The sequence below is a fragment of the Coffea eugenioides genome, chromosome 5 (assembly GCF_003713205.1).
Source record: "Coffea eugenioides isolate CCC68of chromosome 5, Ceug_1.0, whole genome shotgun sequence".
Taxonomy (NCBI): domain Eukaryota; kingdom Viridiplantae; phylum Streptophyta; class Magnoliopsida; order Gentianales; family Rubiaceae; genus Coffea; species Coffea eugenioides.
In genome coordinates, this window is record NC_040039.1 from 28883148 (window position 1) to 28901998 (window position 18851).

Sequence of the window (18851 nt, forward strand, 5' to 3'; positions counted from 1 at the left end):
AAATTAAAAAGAGCTAATGAATTGAATAAGACAATAAAATCTCAATTGTGAATGAATGTGCTTTAGAGAAGTTTCAAATTAGAAAAGAAAATGTGAATTTAAAACTCAACATTAATAAATTAAATGAATCTTATAAAGAGGTTGATAATACAAATAAGGAATTGAAAAAAAATGAAAAACTCAATGAAAAATGAAGGTTTATGAGTCTTTGAAAGTTGAACATGTAGATATTAAGAAGAGAATAGATAATTTGAATTTGTACTTAAATGAGTTCACCAATAGAAAAGATGAAAATAAAATCCTTTGTAAAAGTAAAAGTGATTCAAAAATTCTAATGATAATAAGAAATATTTTATTAAGTCTAAATTAACTTGCTATTTTCGTGAAAAACTTGATCATAAGATTAATACATGTTTTAAAAAAAAGAAATTTTGATAGAGGAGCTAAAATGATGTGGGTTAAAAAGGATAAATCTATAATTCACAAACAAAAATAAGATGCTTTTAAGAAAAATGATATTAGGAATACGTCTCCAAGACTTAAATATCAAAATGATAATAAATGAAAGATACGTTCTACTATGAATAACAAGAAAATAATTTTCAACATTTTAAAGGGAATAATAGCATTTTATGTGATAGTTCAATGTGTAATATTCATAGAAAATTTCCTTATATTTATGAAAATTTTAAGTATGTGAGATTCAAGCACTGCCAATATGGCTTTTGTTCATGGACATAAATGCACATACTTGTTAGTTTGTTTATTAGTTTAAAAATTCTTGTATTTCTTGAATTGTGTATGATTGTGCATGAACTTATATAATTCATTTGGATAAAATGATAGAATGAATACAAAAATGATTTGATGCACATTTTTCAAATTGATTAAATGATTTTTAGCTCAGTTATGTCAAGTGATGAAGATTTCAAAGTATGCCAAGTCAATATGTATGATGTTTGTGGGTTAAAGAGTTTTTCGGTGGTTCAATGATTAATTATTCTTTGATTGTCTTAACATTTTAATTTCATTGTGTAAAAAAATTGATGATAATCTTGAATTTGTTTTGTCCTATGGCATATAAGATGTCTATCATCATTATTGCTTGTACAACGTGATAAATATATGTTTTCTTATACTACTAATGTATAATTGTACAAAGTTTGTGATTTAAGAATAGTGTAGTTTGAGAGTGATCTTTAAGGATACATATACCTCAAGTTAAGACAATCTATCCTCAAGCCACGTTTAGAAAGTGATAATCCAAATAGTTTGGTGGTTCGAAAAAAAAGAAAGAAATGGAGTTTTCATCTACCAAATTCAATTTTGCACTATGGAGTAGATGAAGAACAAAAGAAAAGGTAAAGCAAGCATCTACCTTGACCAATGAGGATGATAACTAATATAAGTAGATGGAATGCTATGAGGTATGTTTTTAAAACTTAACTTTCTTAACTCAATTGTGTGCAAGGCAAATAGGCAATACTCGAATGCTTGATTGATGCGTCTCTCAATTTGCACTCTTATAAGAATAGAACACATGGATTTGGAATGCCTAATTAGTTTAAAATTCTATTCATATATGTCTTATGTGTGAATATATTTTTTTCAAAATGATGAATTTAGACATATAAATGTTTGATTATGGTAACCTCCAATTTTTTACATATGTTCTTGACTTGCAAAAGAAGGGGGGAATCTTCTATGCAATCTTGCCATAAGCCTTGTGTACTGTGCTAGTTACCTAAATTTGATATAGTTTAACCACCAGATATAATGTATCTCTTAATCTAAGTGTGAGAGCATTCTATCCTAATTTAATTAAATCTAACATATTATTTTGTGCGAGTGAAATGATTGTGATATTATTTGTCACCTTTACACTTAAATGCTATATCTATCCATATTGACATCATAAAAGAAAATAAATTAAGTACCCATCTAGTGTTCTTTGTATCTTTATTCATGATTAGAAAAATACAATGTTCTTAGCCTCACTATAAATGAGGTAGTAGCATCAGATGTGCTTGAACTCTTGTTTTAATCAGCTATTATTTTGATGATACTTTACATACCTCTTGGTTCCTATTTATATATATATTTTTAAATAGAAGGCACTATGGTAAGAATGAGTAAAAATTACTTTGAAAATAATTCTTTACATGATTTTCTTACATGTACGTGTTAATATGCTTTTGAAGGGAAGTAACTCCTTAAATGTGATTCATCGCCTTGTACTTACTTGATTTATATAGTTATTTGAAAGGAGAGATATTTGATGTGAATGATGATGAAATTTGATGGGGTTTTAATCATAGGGGGAGTTTTACTTGCAACTTCTCTTCATACTTACATGATTAATTTTTTATGATGCCAAATGAGGAAGTAAATTGAATGATATTTCTTTGAAAGTTGGCTCATACTTGGGAGGGGGGTTATTTGAGTTTATTTCATAAAAAAAATCATCACTTTATTTACCATCATCAAAAAGGAGGAGATTGAAGACTTAGATTGATCAATCCTTTTATTTTGATGATAACAAAACAAAATGATGATTTGGACTAGTGTTTTTACATGAGAAATGATTTAGGACACGCTCTTAGTACATTGGATTTAGAAGGAATGAAAGTCAAGAAGAAATAAAATATATCAGTGTCTGTCGGACGCAAAGATCAGACACATCTCATCTGTTAGCCATCCAAAAAATTGAGAGCAAAAATTTAAACATTCTATCCTCCTTTTGGATGCATCTGTCGGACACAGCAAATTTGGATTGGATGTTCGATCGTCTATTGGACACGAGAATCGGACACAGAGGGTTTCTGTCGGACGTCCGATAGCTCTAATAACTAGTTTTCTAACAACTAGTTTTTGACTGTTGGAGAAGCTTCTGGGAAAAGTTTTATCATCTATAAATACCCTAAGTATGAGAAGAAAAGAGACTTTTGTCTACACAAAATACAAGTTTTCAAGTATTTGGGCAGAAAACGGAGTTATAAAACAAGTTCATTTTGTTTTTTTTTTTTTTGCTTCGCTTATTGAAATGAGGTAGTAGCCGGCAGTATTACGCTATGGCCATCTCTATTTTTATTATAGAGGACGTGAAATCTTCTTGACTGCTGATGTTTGTCCCAGTTGATCTGGGCCTTTAAAAGTTCTTGAACGGCTGTCTGACAACCGTCCAGGCCTTGTATCCAATAATTACACTTGATAAGGTTTGTCCATCCAGTTTTACTTCGGTATTATATCTGTAGTCCATTAGGCTATACAATTACCAAGTTATCTGTGACTAACATTCAAGTTATTTTTTACAGTATAACCCCAAGTAGTCATATATAGGCGAAGTCGGGATTTTTTTTTGCTTTGGGGCCGAACACTTGAGTATATAGCAGTACAATACAATGAGCAAACAATAGTATAACAAATATAATTTTGAAACTCAAAATTCTATAAAATGTATTCCAATGGTTTAACACAAAATCTAAAATAAAACACTAAAAATCAAACCTCTAACAATGCGAGGCATTTTAATATTTTTGGCAATGTGATAGTGAGACATTCAAAATTATTCTTAAAGCTCCTTCATTCAAACCTCAATTTCTTCAATAATTACATCCTTTTACCTGATTTTACATTTCAACATTTATATATATATATATATATATATATATATATATCCCTTCACCCCACAAAGATAGCTAGATTGATAGGCGTCGAAATTGTGAAATATTAAATACCTACTCTGATAAAAATATAGATTTTGTATATAGTAGTGAGTAGAGTCGAATCCACGGGGATTAGAAAAAATTTATTTCTTTTAGACTCCAGAGTACGGGGGTTGTTATAAAAATGAGAATAATTAAACAGCTCAAATAAAGAAAAATACTATATGACAATTTATTAAAATTGAAGTGATAATAAATAAACTCTAGCCAAGAAATAATTTCGAAAATGGTTCACTTAATTGATCATCGATACAATGATAATTTCATTTACTCACCGATAAACAAGTTATAACTTCCAAACAAGCGATGACAGTCAAGTTCTCCTTACTGTATTGGTGATTAAGGTACGACTGTTAACCGCTGCTTTAATTAAGAAATAACCCTAGGTATGATCTTAGAGTTCAATTTTCCAATTGCCTTATGAATTAAAGAAGCCTTGTTCTAACCAAATAATACGCTACGAAGGTATTAGCCCATATATTCCCCTAACACAAACACAATCATGCCAGTTACCACTATTTTAAAGCAATTAAAGAATTACGAATTTAACTGCTCTAATTGATTTTAGGTTATTAGATTAATTTAAACACCGGGACCTGGATATTCGATTAACATAACAACCATAAGAAATAAAATCAGAGAATATACAAATATCAATAAATAAAAGAAATAAATATAATCAATTCGATCTCACAATTTCCGATGAACCAAATCCTCCATTGCTTCTTCACTGGAATAAAGTGTTTAGTTTATCGTCATGAAAAAAATCACGCACGAAATATTTGAGTTTATTGCTGTGGCCATTCTCCAAGAATGCGATGAAATATCGAGAGAAGAAAAGTAAAAAATCTACTCCTTGCGACAAAGGAGAAAAGAAAAGTCACTATCGTTTTGGACTAGTTGCTTTTTTTATTCCTATCGAAACTACTTTTCCTAAAACAAAGCAAACTCCTAATAGATAGACTGGATTAGTCTCCTAGTAAGAATAAGAAATGATTCAGTTGGTAAAGGGTCTCGAGTACCATGGCTCCAATCCAACTTTGAAAATCACGTGCTAAATCCTGAGTCTCCGGACATGCAAAGTAGATCTTGACATGCCACCGCTGAATTGCATAGAAGTCTAGTTAAAACCATGTTCTTAACTCATTTTCGTTCCGAATCCCTACAACCAACACCAATTACCAAAAATAAATAAAATCTATCAATTAACTCAACATTGTGTAAAATAAAAGAGGGAAACAATCATAAAATTGATAACGAAAATGCAACCTATCATAGACCCACTTTCCTTTTTAGTTTGTTTCAAATTATTTTTAGATAAAACAAAAGTCAATATTATTAATAAACTAGTTAGAAAACATCTAGCACTATTTGGTTGACAAAAAAATACATAGAAAATGTCACAGATATATCTGGTATGAAAAATCATTAGATTTAATAAAGCCAGAAAATATAAATGATTACACTGTGAATCACAAACTATCAAATTTGACTAATTGCAGGAATTGCTCCATAACTATCTGTGCATGTCTATTTCCTCAAATGTGCCAACCAATTGGTTCAATTTCAAAACTGATGTTGACATCTGACAAGAAAAATAAAAAAACTTCAAGTCTAATATATAGATATGAAAAAATCATTAGATCTAATAAACAAATAACAAACTAAACAAAACTTTCACTAGGATAGCTTAGGTGAGAAGAAAGCTCTCACTAGTAAACACTAGGAGAGAGAAAACTCTCACTAGAATATCTTATGAGAGAATTTATTCAACATAAAATAAAAATAGAGGAAGCGGAAGGGAGACTCTGATTTGAGGCCAAGATCTCTCTCCTATGAAAGAAGAATGGTAGAGAAAAAGTTGAGAGTAGAGGGAATGCAGGGATAACAGGTGATAGAGAGAGGCAAAAGTTCTATTTGTTCCAAGTTATAGGTCTATAATTAGTGTATGGATTTGCTACTATGTCCATAATTAATGTGCATCTTAATTAGCAAATTAAAAACATTAAAGCTCCTAAACTTTACCCTCAGTTGCACTTTACTTCTCTCAGCTTAATAAATAGGCACTTTGCCTGCTATTTTATGTTTTTGGACAAAAGTGCCCTTCCACATTAATTGTTATTTTATTTATTTTTTCTCCTTTTTTGCCCTTTTTCTACTTGTCACTTTCCTTCATTGTTTTAATTTTTCTCCCTTCTCTAATGTAATTATTTGCTTTCTTCTATTTGTTATTATTATCTATATATTAATTTTAATCTTTTTAAACTTATTCTTTATTTATGTCTATCTTTTTTACCTTTTGTTATTGGAAGTGATAATGATCATAAAATTTGTACTATAATAAAGTATATGTTATCTATAAACATTGATTATTTTATATATTGTTTAAATGAATATGTCTAGAGTTTAGAGTAAAATAATTTTTAATAATAGCAATAAGTTCATATTGTAATAGCATAATGGTTAATCTTATATATACAAAAACAGTAAATAAAAATGTTAGTTACTTTTTTTTGAGGTATACTTTTAAATATCAAGTAATTTAAATTTCTAGTTTGTTAATATCTTTTTAAATAGTCAAATTGCTAGTAATTAAACTTTTTGATTATGACAGGCTTATATTCATTTTTTACACAATACAATTTTCTTCAATTTTCCAATAGTGTAAATAAATAAAACAAGAATGCAATTATAAGTAAAAGATAATTACAATATTATAATAAGCATACAATTAGTAATACTAATAGGAAAGTGAAAGAAAATAGTGACATGAGAGAAGTAAAAAAGTAGAAAAGCAAAAAATAGAAATAAAAGAAGGTAATGGAAATGAAAAACTAAGGGAATGAATAAACAAAAAAGAAACAGAATAAAATTGTAAGGGCATTTTATCTTGAAATATAAAATAGGGGGCAAGGTGTTTATTTAATGAGTTTAGGGGCAAAAGCGTAGCTAAAAGTAAAGCTCAAGGGGGTTTAGTGTATTTAACCCTTCTATAGTCAATCATTCTACTAGAAATAATAAATACAGCACTGAAACAAGTATTAAGGGAAGGGCATAGAAGGAAAGTACTAAGCAAAAATGATTACATTAGCTATCGTTCTTAATCTGTACGAAAGTAGAAGTAAAAGTAACATATTACAGAAAATCAAATGTACCACAATTCATCGAAGTTAGATGTTAACATGAATAATCAATTTGGTATAAGAATAATTATTTAAATAACTAATAATTAAAGATTTAAAATATAATAGAAGAATTGGAGTAGGAACAATCATGTTTTGACTTTTTTTTTTACCTTGATCTTATTTTCCTTTTATATACTTTTGTTTTAATTGATATTTTATTTTATTTAGGAGACTAGGGTTGATATCATATCCTCACTTAGGAAACTAGGGTTAATGTAGAGGAGTTAAAAAGATCACTTTTATGATATGTGAATTATTCTGGGAAGTTTGCCCCCCGGGTTGTGTCCCCTGGCTTACATCCTTCCAAGTACAAGTTTGTGAGAGTGAATGCAAGTGAAGTTAGCCAAAATAAGAGGAAAACTGATAAGTGTGTATTTTGAGTATTTTAAGTGTGTTTTATCATCTATTTTTGGTGTGTTTTATTTATTTTTTATAACTAATTAACTAGGTTTCTAATGAAAATATGCATTTTATGGTTTAAATGTGAACAATTGCATTTCTATGGATTAAAATAGTGAAAACTTCATGTTTTGTAGGTTTAATGATTCAATCATTAAATGGAGTGAGTTGAGAAGATAATTGGATGATTTTTGATGATTTGAAAGGTTTTAAAAAGAACATGAAGTGCAAAAAAAGGAAATGTAATCAAGAATAAAGAAAGGGAGTTTTCCAGCTTTGACACTTGTTGGTATTTCGGTTATATTTTGAGATACACATATCTGATTGAGATGACTCTTGAGCCATTTTGAAGCTAACACATAGTTCTAAATTTCTTATAAAGACATTGAAATCCAGTTCATGATTTTTCCTAGTCAAAAAGTTGAAATACAGGTGGCCATTTCTGTTGTCGAAAGCTGAAACAGGGGATTGACCAGTCAAGGGTATTTTGGTCATTTATTAGTATACAGAGCTTCAAATTGGATGATTCTCGAGAAATTGAAAAGCTGACTCAAAAGCATACAACTTTCATGTTTTTCACAAGAGTTAGTTCAACCTTCATCATCGAGAAAATATCAGTTGAATTTGGTGCAAAAACAAAGCAAGGATGAAGATTGACCAGAATTGAGCAAACCTGCAATAGGCAAAACATGACCTTGATATGCGACCTTCGCCCACATTTTCTGAGCTCACGTATTCTTCAAATGTAGCTGCAACTTGCTCATCAACTTGCCCTGCTTTCACACAACTTTCCAACAAGTAATTTTGGTTGTATCTACTCAAGAAGAGTGTGGAAACTTGGAGAAACAACCTTTGGAGATTTCAAGAGTCAAATTTGCCAACTAGAAACAACTCATTTGTTGCTTGAATTCTCTATAAATAAAGACCTTGGATAACATTTTCATAAATTTGGAAGGCTAGAGAACTACACAAAAATGTAGACTTTCACTAGAATTTCTTTAGTTCATTAACTTAGGTAGATTAGTATAGTATAGTTAGAGTAGTTTATCCTTCTTATACTTGTAGCTAAACTTGAATGAAGATTAAGGAGCAAAATGGAGAGTTTGATCTCACGTGACAAGGGTGATATCTCTTCCACTACTTTCTCTCTTGTATTTGATTTTATATTTAGTTATAATATAAGTTTGGACCTTGTTTTCATCTTTGTCATGTTTTACTAAAGTTTATGTTTAGAGTTATGGATGAACTTTTTATATCTTGTTCGTGATGTTTATTTGTTACTTGATGATATTATTTTGAATAAGTTATTTAGCACTTTTGTTTTTCTAATTATGATTAACCGGGCATTAATTGTGATAATTTTAAGATGTTATGTTTGCAATGAGAATTAGAAGTTAACACTAGTTTAAGGAAGTGATAAACCTAGGGAGTTCACTCACTATAGTAGAGGAGCACCTTTGTAGCTTTAGTGACTTGTTTCGTATAATTTCATAGAAGAAATGAGTTTGTAAATAATTTCATAACCACGAGAGTAGGTATGGTTTAGTTATAAGTATAGTTGATTCACTACGAGAGTAGGTTTCACATACATTAGAAAATTACAGCATAACTAGCCAAGATAATAGCATTCACTTAACAGATAATTTCATTTACAAGAGTAGTGAGGAATTCCATACCTCCAGGAGTTTTCTATTATTATTTTTATTACTTTTACCTCATGTTTGTAGTATATATTTAATTTCTTGCACTTATGATAGTCTAAATAATAAAGGAGTTTGAAAAACATCGGTAATTGATAATCTTCTCTGTGGATTCAATCCTTAATTCCCTATACTCAATTACGACTTATATACTTGTGAAAAATCACGTGTGGAGTATTTAAGAATTTATAAATGTAAAACTTGATTGTGGAATGAGTTTAATTGCTATATGTATACTCCGCGCTTGTCAAAAACCTAACTAATCCATTATATATATATATATATATATATATATATATATATTTTCTTGGTAACCTGGAACATGCTCCGACCCGAGCCCTTAGGACCCGAGCCGGTACACCAAACCGGAGGGAAGCCAATAGCCCCATATAGCTTTCCCGGGCGAGTCAGGATGTGCAGCGCAGCGGGTACGAATCGAACACCCGTCAGTGGGGAAGCCAGCAACTCAAGGCTGACCCCTCAACCGTTGTGCCATATACCCTAGGGCTCTAATCCATTATATTTCAAGAAAGATATCGCATGGTCAAGGTATACAAAAACTACCCCGAGGTGACCCAATATCAATCATATCTTACCACATATAATTAAGGTGGCTTCTCCTTGTCTGGTAGATACTATACATGAATGATCCACCTTCCTTACGTGATGACATATAATTAGACAAATCTGTCGAATGGATTTTCATTGAACACTCGTTAAGGTGTACTTTAGGTGTTAGATTTTTAAAATAATAAGATTAATTAGGAAAGGTATACAAATACAATAAGGTAATAATTATTAGTGTGTGTATATATGATATGTTAAGTGGAATTTAGATGTGTTGACAAATGCCCATTGAACACTCGTTAGAAAGACTCTAATTAAAACTGATACGCTTTCATTAGTTAATGACGTACATTAAATAATTGTGCCCTAAGTTTAACGTTCGTGTTTTCTCACGCATAGGATTCAAACGAATAGACAGCATTTAAGTACAAAAGAAAAGCTCATCTTATTTTCGTACATAATATTTTAGTAACACAACAAAATACACTAATTATTTATGGATAATTGCCAAAGACACACTTCACATAAATTTGCTTAAGACTTTCTTAACTACACTCTCAGAGACTATAAGATTTGTTTTTTCAGTCGGATGGAATGAGTCCCAAAACACATATTTGTTTGCATCCGTACAAGTGAATGGATTGTATCTGTCACATGCATAGCCCATCTCAAACATTCCTGTCGCGCAGCATGCCACCGAAGCGACTTCGAAACCTACAAATTTAATAAGAAAATAATATTTTAGAAATATTGTAATTTAACAATTAAGTAGAGATCGTTGACTTGGTCAAACTATAATAAAATCTAAGCTACATTTGATAACTAAATTGCCAATAAGAAGAAAAAATTGGCATTTAATGTGTTGAAAATAGCTTGAAGAGGTACTTGACCCAGAAAAGCATTACTGGTTTATTTAAGAAATATTAACAAAGTTTGTAGCTCAATTCGGTTGCTCAGTAGTTAAGACTCCCAAATGCAAAACTATAAATAAATAAACTAATATAACAAATCACTGGGATTGGTTCGATGATCAAGGAAAGGTTTTTAGAATTTTTCTTGATATCAAATTCAGAGTTTAAATTCTATACTTGACAGTTGAGGATTGACAGTTGGGGATAGAAAGGGTATGGAGATGAGAGAGGTAGGAGGGTAAAAGAGAAAGAAAAAAAGGAAGAAGACGAAAAACTATAAACTAGTACAACACACAAGGACACTATACATAGCTAATTTTGACCATCTTATTTTAATTTTTAAGATCGTTTGTAGTATTCAAAATTTGCCTTGATTTAGTACCGTTTTCCAGCTTGCACAGAGAACCGTGTAATCTCACACTATTCATTCTTCCAAATTTTAATCGTTACAATACAAAATTCAAATGAGATGATCTCAACCATAATTTATTTCCAGCAATTATATCTGACAACTGTTGAGCAACATAACCTGGTTTGTATGGGGGCGGACCGAGGGTAAGGGCAGCCCCTTCCCCGCTCCCAAGTTTTAGAAAATCCAATTTTGCTACTATAAAAATTGAAAATTTTAAAAATTCACTTTAGAAATTTAAACTTTAACCCTAACAAAATTTTACGTTATATATTTAGATTCTCCAATTAGTACTTTTTGGCACAAGGCTAATGTTCCCTTGACCGTTAGCCTAAATATATATACTCATAATTAGTTACGAGTCAGACAATTTTATGTGAAAACTTATCTAGTATCAGCTGGAATTTAAAGAAAACGAGCATTAATCTTTCATACAAAATATGCGTGGATCTAAACTCATTATCACATGAAATAAAATGTCCTAGAATTTTCAAAAGTAAATATGTGTTAGAAACTTAAGACTTTTCTTCAAAAAATAGATAAATGTAGACTACTATTCTAATAACACTTCACAATTTAATCTTACAAAAGAAATCAGAAAATACAGTAATGAAGTTTTTAATAAGTAAAATGCATAGTTAATCTTACCATAAGCGGAAGGTTTGCTAATGATATTTAGCATAGCGTAGTAAGGATTGGAGAAAACCAATTGAATCCCTGGCAATTGCTTGTTCAGATTTGACACCAATCCGTTCAATTTTGCGTTGAAACTAACTGCCACATTATTATAACTCTGCACACACCCTTCTCCATTTGGTATATTTGTTGTTCTTTCCAATGGCATACATCCCATTGGAGGAATCCCTCCAAGAGAAATCTTTCTTGCTCCAAGATGGTAAAGGTTGGTTACGAAGTTTTGGGCAATCCCAGCCAAGAAATTTTGATATTGATCTATTGTGTATTGAGATCTCCTATCTGGAAGTGCATAGTAATTCTCAAGAAAGTCATTTGTTCCAATGCTGATAACATATAACGCCTCACTAATTGTGTAATTGGCCTTTTGTTCACTGAGGTAGGCCTTTAGTCTCTTTTGGTACTCTTTGTAGTACTCCAATTCTTTCCAAAATGGTATTACACCCTGCAATTGGTATCCAAAAAACGTTTAAATGTCACTTCTTATTTTGTTTTTCAGTTTTGTAATATTCGTGCTATTCTCGCTTCTTATAAATTTTGCAAAAGCTGATTACTGAGAAATGATTTTGAAAATTTCAGATTTTTTTTAATATGTCAAATATTCTTGTTGCTTGTGGGGTTCTTAGAAAAGCTGTAAATTTTGATTGTTGATGGAAAATCAAGAAACCTAATATCGTCAACATATTTTGTCATCAAATCATTTATCTAAAAAATTTGTTAATGATTTAATTGATATTCTTGTGGTTTTCATTGTAAACTAAATTTAGCTTATGTAAACATTTTAGAGACACGGAAAAGGCTCACTAAGTTCTTTGAAAGTCTAAGATTTGAATAAGTTTTACCTACCAAAATGCAAAAGAGAGTGAAATATATATATATATATATATAATAAAATTAGTTGATTTTTCTATTGTATATGTATAAATGAGAACTTTTAATAAACAAAGGGACTTACTAGGACATCAGATGTGAGATTGTCATACCCAGTTGCTGCGGAAGCAAAACTGACCCCAATTGCAAAGTCTGATATGCTGTATTTGGGATCCAAATATGCAGGAACAATAGGCCTTAGACCAAAGGCCTCAGATATGAAATCAGTCGGAATTTTACCATTCGAAAAACGTCCTGTTGGCTGGCCACCGGAAAAATCTCGACCATAAGGCTCAAAATTACTCCTAGCAACTGTTGGGATTTGATTGTTGTTTCCAGAATCAACAGATGAGTCTCCAAAGACTATAATGGCCGGAATTTTTGCACTAGTTTGAACAATCAAGAAATGAATCACAAATAGCCATGAAACCCAAATACCTGCCATCTTTTATCCACCTGATTTTTCTGGCTAAGAAAGTAAGGTTTTGATGGATATATATAAGGGTTTTAAGCAAGGAACTTTAAGCAAAGAATTGAACTAAGTTAAAAAAAAAAAGAATTGAACTAAGTTTTGGGGCTTTAATTGCTAGTGATCAATTTTCAGAGAGTCATGTGAACAAAGACTTTGAGAGGAAAAGGACGGATATCTAATTCACAAGCTTAGTTATTCGTTGGCCATTGGTCAATCCAAATGAAGAATATTGTTGAATCAATGAAAGAAAGGGGTCCATTTCTGGATGCCACAGAATTGATTAAATTAGTAATGAGGCAGTTTGGAGGATAATTAATTGTAGTACCTTACAACCACCAGTATCTAATGTTTCTTCCAACCGGTTTGATTGATTGTCTAGCGCACCATGCTGTCCCACCTTTTATGTTGTCTGTTGATTTTTAAGCTTTTCTACGTTGGAAATAGGATATATTACATGTTAACATAAGTTGGATCAATCAGTAAAAACGGATTACTTGTTCTCATAAAATGTCATATGTTCGAATCCCATGTAAACGTGAGAGTCGTGTTGATGGACAATGTAAATAACTTGTGATTTTGAAAGACAATCCATAAGAACTCTGGTAAATAACTTGTGATTTTGAAAGTATGTCCTCACTTGTGGTGATGACTAGAAATCAATCCACCCAAATTTTTTCTTAAAAAAATGTATTAGACATATTATGTCAAATTTGTGCCCGATCATGCTTATATATCTAGATTCTCCCTTTTACCATTTCACCAAATTTTCCCTTTAATTTTTCTTGAATAAACTATCATGAAATACATGTGATATGTGTCACGCTTTTCGAGAGTCATTTAAGGACAGTGCCTTCGATGATATTAATGTTTAAATCACCAGGTAAGAAGGGATGTCGGATTTGAAAAAGAAAAGAAAAAAAAAAGAAAAGTATCTAGAATTTTCTGGCTATTTCATTGGTAGAGTAGCTCTAGTAATTTTTTGTAATAGTATAATTAACAATGCAACCCAAAATATGGTTTGCTACATTAATCAAGCACATTTTGATTATTTGTCGTCCACATTTTTTCCCTATAAGAAACGAACCTATTAATTTATTTTGGATTCGTCATATTGTTGATTATTCTAAATTGTTTAGCAACACTAGTGCAAAAAATCTGATTGCACAAACTAACTTTCAATCGCAACATTAAAAAAAAAGTACAGTGAATCGAAAATAGCCAGACAATAAAACAAGAATTAAATTTGTACTGTACTTGTTTTTCCTTTTCCAAAAGGGAAGAAAGAGGCGGAAGTATGTGCCTGTACGATGTGATTGCATTGGCATGTACGATGTGACGGCATTGGCATGAGAAAGTTTCCAGAACAGTTGGGCATTAAAGGCTTCTCCAACTAAACTGGAGGTGAATTCAGTGACCTCTTTATGACCTTTGAGATGTTCACATATCATAGTGCATTGAAAAGCATTTTTATAAATCGGGTTTTGGGTCAATTGAATCTCTTTTAGGGCGAAACATAATGCTCCATCCGTCCCACTTTGATAGTTCTGATTTTTTTTCACACAGTTTAAGAAAAAGTAATTAACTTTGTTGGAACAATTAATTTAGATAACTATTTTTCTAAAATACCCTCACATTAATTAGAGTACAACTTTATGGGAATTTAAATAGATGGTAAAAAAGAATCAACTCTCATTAAATGGGGTAGGTTTATAGTAACAACAACTTACATTGAATAAGGGTATTCTAGGAAAATTAAAATACAACTACATTCTTCAATTGGAAAGTGCACCATAATTTGGGACAGATGAAAAAGGAAAACAGGACTATCAAAGTGAGACGGAGGGAGTAACTTTTGATTATGAACCAATAGGAATTTCATAGGCAAAAGACAAAGAAACAAAAAGATGGTTAGTTTCAAAAGTTTTTTGGGCAAAAAATCTGAATGGCCCTCAAACTATATAGTTGGTCGACTACAAACCCTCTAACTATTAAATGCATACTTTTGCTCTTTGAACTTGTAAAATAGCATATTATTTAATCCTTTTGACTAGAAAAAATTTCAAAAACCTCCCTTAAGATTTATGATAATATCACTTGACACATTTAAAATTTTAGAAATTTCACTTGACATCCATATCAATGAGGTGGCACCATTAAACACTTTTACAGTACATGAATTGATAAAATTATCTTCCCTACTTAATAATTTTCAAACAAAACATTATGGAAGAGAAAAATTTTAGATGTAAATCTTTTATTATACTAATTGATTTGATAGAAAATTTAATATAAGACAATAAAGAAGGGTAGAATTGAGAGAAAAATATATCTCTCTCGTTAAATAATTATTGTAAGAATATTTTAATAATACAATAGTGAGATTGTTACAAAAGGTATGGTTTTAGGAGAGGTAAGTGATTATTTTTGAAACTTTATGAGGAGGTTTCTAAAATTATCTCCAGCAAAAAGGGTGAGGAACATACTCTTTTATAAATTGGAGGGGCAAAAATATGCACTTAATAGTTGAAGGACTAAAAGTCGACCAAATTAATAGTTTGAAGGCCATCCAAATTTTTTGCCCTTTTCAAAATGTATATTCCTACATATACTTGTAATGTAGAAAATTTTTATTATGGGGGAAATTAATAGTAACACCAAACATTAAGGGGGTAAAGTGATAATAACCCTAATGGTATATGAAGAACTTTATATGTGGTTTCGGTCCTACTATATGTATGGAGCTTGGTGGACTTTAGGGTTGCTAGATGAATTTTCTATATTGATTTATTTGAAAATTTTGAAGTATGAATTCTCAGAAGATTTGAAAGATAACCTTCTACCACATATTATTTTCAGAAGATTTGAGTTTATCTGTTTGCATTTAATTTTCTGCTGCTACATTTCGTTTTATTCAAGCAATGGATTTTCTTTGTTCAGAGTTTGCAGGATTTTTCCCAAAATGAAGTATATACAAATGTTTACTGCATACAAGACCTTTAAAGAAATAATTCAACAGTTCACTCAATTCAATTATCACTTCACTTCACACAATACAATTATAACTTCACTTAAAAGAGAACGAGTGCGATAAAGTACACACTCGTCTCGATAATTCTAAATCAGTTAATTAACAAGAAGCAGTTCAAGTAATTAGCAACGATTCATGCACTTGACACTCACCGAAATCAAGAGTGTAAAGCAAGAGCAAGGAAGATCAAACGAGCTCCTCGGGATCCTCTTGATCACCTGAGACACGCACAATTACAAATCACCTAGGTATTCAACCAATGTCTAATAGTATTCCTGCTACCCTCACTCAAGAGATAACACGTTTAGATCGAATGCAAATATCACTTACTAACTTAATTCACGAGGGTAGTATTTGAAATTTTCTAAGAATGCATTAATTCAAGTCAAGTCAAGTCCAAGATTCTCAAATTTGAGGATTAAGCAGATCTCTAAGTTTTGGCATGAAAATCGAGAAAGATGGAAGATTATTTTCTTGTCAAAATTCCCTAGTTAAAGGCCCAAGTTTCAAGTATAAGTGAGCTTTCACATTTTCCAAACTCATTTAGTTAAAGTCTAGTAAAACTGCCACTAACGGCTCATTAACTTCTTTAGCTACCACTTCAAGTTGTAAACAGAAATCGAGTGAAATTTCTCAAGTTTTATTTTAGTAAAGGACTCACTTAACATTCATTTTGAATGGTTAAATCAAGGGTGTAAACTTAGGAGACTATGGCGATAAAACTTTGGTTTTCAAATAAGGAAGATGAATACATTTTTACTTGGAAGCTTGCCAAAGCATTCCGAGTATTACTAATTAAGTTCACAAGAAACCTTTCAAATCATTCTTTTAAAATGCTTGTATGATTGCCAACTATAGTACAACTATCAAGGCCAATATATGGACAAGTCTAGCAAGTAAGCTTCACTTGGAAATTTGAAAATGGTGGGTAAAAGCCAAGTACAAGTCTTGACCGCTTTAATTAAGGTAACTTGTTAAAAATGTAAAATTTTGAGGAAAGGGGAGATACATTAGCGAGAAAAGTTCAAGGAAGTGGAAAAATCAAGGTAAGAGATTAGAAGTAGGCCGTCCGAGGTTTTAAAGTTCAAAGAGACCTTGTATATAATCATGAAATTAGACTTGAAACGGTCCAACAATTGCAAAGGAAGGTGGAAAGTTCTTAAAAGGTGTTTTTGTTTGAAATCAGAAAATTTTCAGCTTAGAGCGGCACTACTTGAAAAAATCGTAACTCGAGTTCCGTATGTCCAAAAATTAAAAACTTTATACCGTTGGAAACTAGATTCAAAGTACTAAAACTTTCCAGAAGATACCTTTCCCTGATTCCAACTAGAAACCATTCGAATTTCAGCTCAAAGTTACTGTTTCATGAAGACAGGGTAGAACCAGTTCTTGTTTTTCAGCAAAGTTTGAAAATTTGGCAAAATTCACAGGAATTGAATCAGCCTCTAAAATTTATAACACAACAAGAGTTTCAGTAAAGTTTCAAATGCAACAAGCAGAACTAAATTCAGATTTTTGAACAGCAAGATACAACAGTTTGAAGATAGCTGGATTTCACAACCTGTTCAGCAAATTTTTCAGTTACCAGTTTTGAAATCAGACCATATCTAACTCTACACATGTCCAAATTGAGAATGGTTTACGGTGTTAGAAACTAGATTCAAAATGCTATAATTCATCAAAATGCTATAATTCAAAACTAACAGTCAAATTTAACGGAGTTTATTAATTCAAGTGATACAACATGTTTAACTTTCAAAATTATTATCACTTTACTCCCATAAACTATAACTTTATTATCAATTTATCCCCTAAAGTTAATTTTTAGACAATTTATCCCACCATTAAACCAATTTATCAAGTTAAAAAATCGTACAAGATAGTACCCTCTTTTTTGCATAATAAAAATAATAAAAATTTAGAGTGATTCTTCTCCTTTTTAGTATCAAGTAAAAAAAATCAAAACATTAATCTCTTTCTTCTTGACAATCTTATTAATATTTAAAAAAAATAGAAAAATAGAGGAAGGGAAGAGAGAGTGAGTGAGAGAGAGAGCTCAATTCTTTTTTTAATACAAAAAAAAAAAAGAATTCAATATTTTTATTAATTTAAAATTACTTTATTTTTTCTGTTTACTACACAATTCCAATCCTAATTCCGAGGACATTAAAGTAAATATGATAATATTAGATTCTTCCTTTTCTTTTTACAAAATCTAATTTTCTGTCTCCTTCTTTCCTAACTCCTTCTTTCCTAACTCCTTTTCTATTCCTAGTATTATTAATAAGTGTGAAAATTTTTTTGAAAAAACCATTTTATTTTTATATTTTTTTGGAATCTTAGAGTGGAAAGAAGGAAGAATATTTATTCCAATTTTTTTTATTTTGAATTAAATATAAAAAAGGTAAATACATTTAAAAATTTTTGAACATACTTTTTAGATTAATGATAGGATAAAAATCTAGAAAATAATGTTAGAGAGTAAAGTGATTATATCACTATAATTTAAAGGGATAAAGTGATAATAACAATATAATAATGCTATAAAATAAAAGGGTATTTTTGTCAAAAATTTATTAATATGTTGTGTTGAATTACTTATGAGGTGAAGTGACTAAAAGATAACATTAGGGGATAAATTGATAGTAGTGATATAGTTTAAGGGGGTAAAGTAATAATAATCCATACTATTACAACCGAAACCTTTACACAATAAAGAGGCATGCATATTCAACCGGGTGGTTTGTGGGTGGTAGATGCAGCCTATATTGGTGCGCTCCTACAGCGACAAAACACTCGTATTACTCCATTTGTCGCAATATTAGGTGAAATTATATCTCGATCCAGATTAAATATATGGTAAACTTAGTAATTGATATTTGACCAATACTA

The 18851-nt window shown here is 30.7% G+C and overlaps 1 protein-coding gene across 1 annotated transcript; it reads right to left on the bottom strand.

The window, feature by feature from the left end:
• Nucleotides 1–9882: 9882 nt before the first annotated feature.
• On the bottom strand, nucleotides 9883–12930 carry LOC113772459 (GDSL esterase/lipase At2g04570-like). Its single transcript, XM_027317050.1, has 3 exons — nucleotides 12545–12930; nucleotides 11545–12034; nucleotides 9883–10290 (listed from the first exon to the last, which is right to left on the bottom strand). Exons 1-3 carry the CDS (start codon nucleotides 12902–12904, stop codon nucleotides 10097–10099), a joined length of 1044 nt encoding a protein of 347 aa, XP_027172851.1. The 5' UTR covers nucleotides 12905–12930; the 3' UTR covers nucleotides 9883–10096.
• Between the last annotated feature and the right edge of the window lie 5921 nt (nucleotides 12931–18851).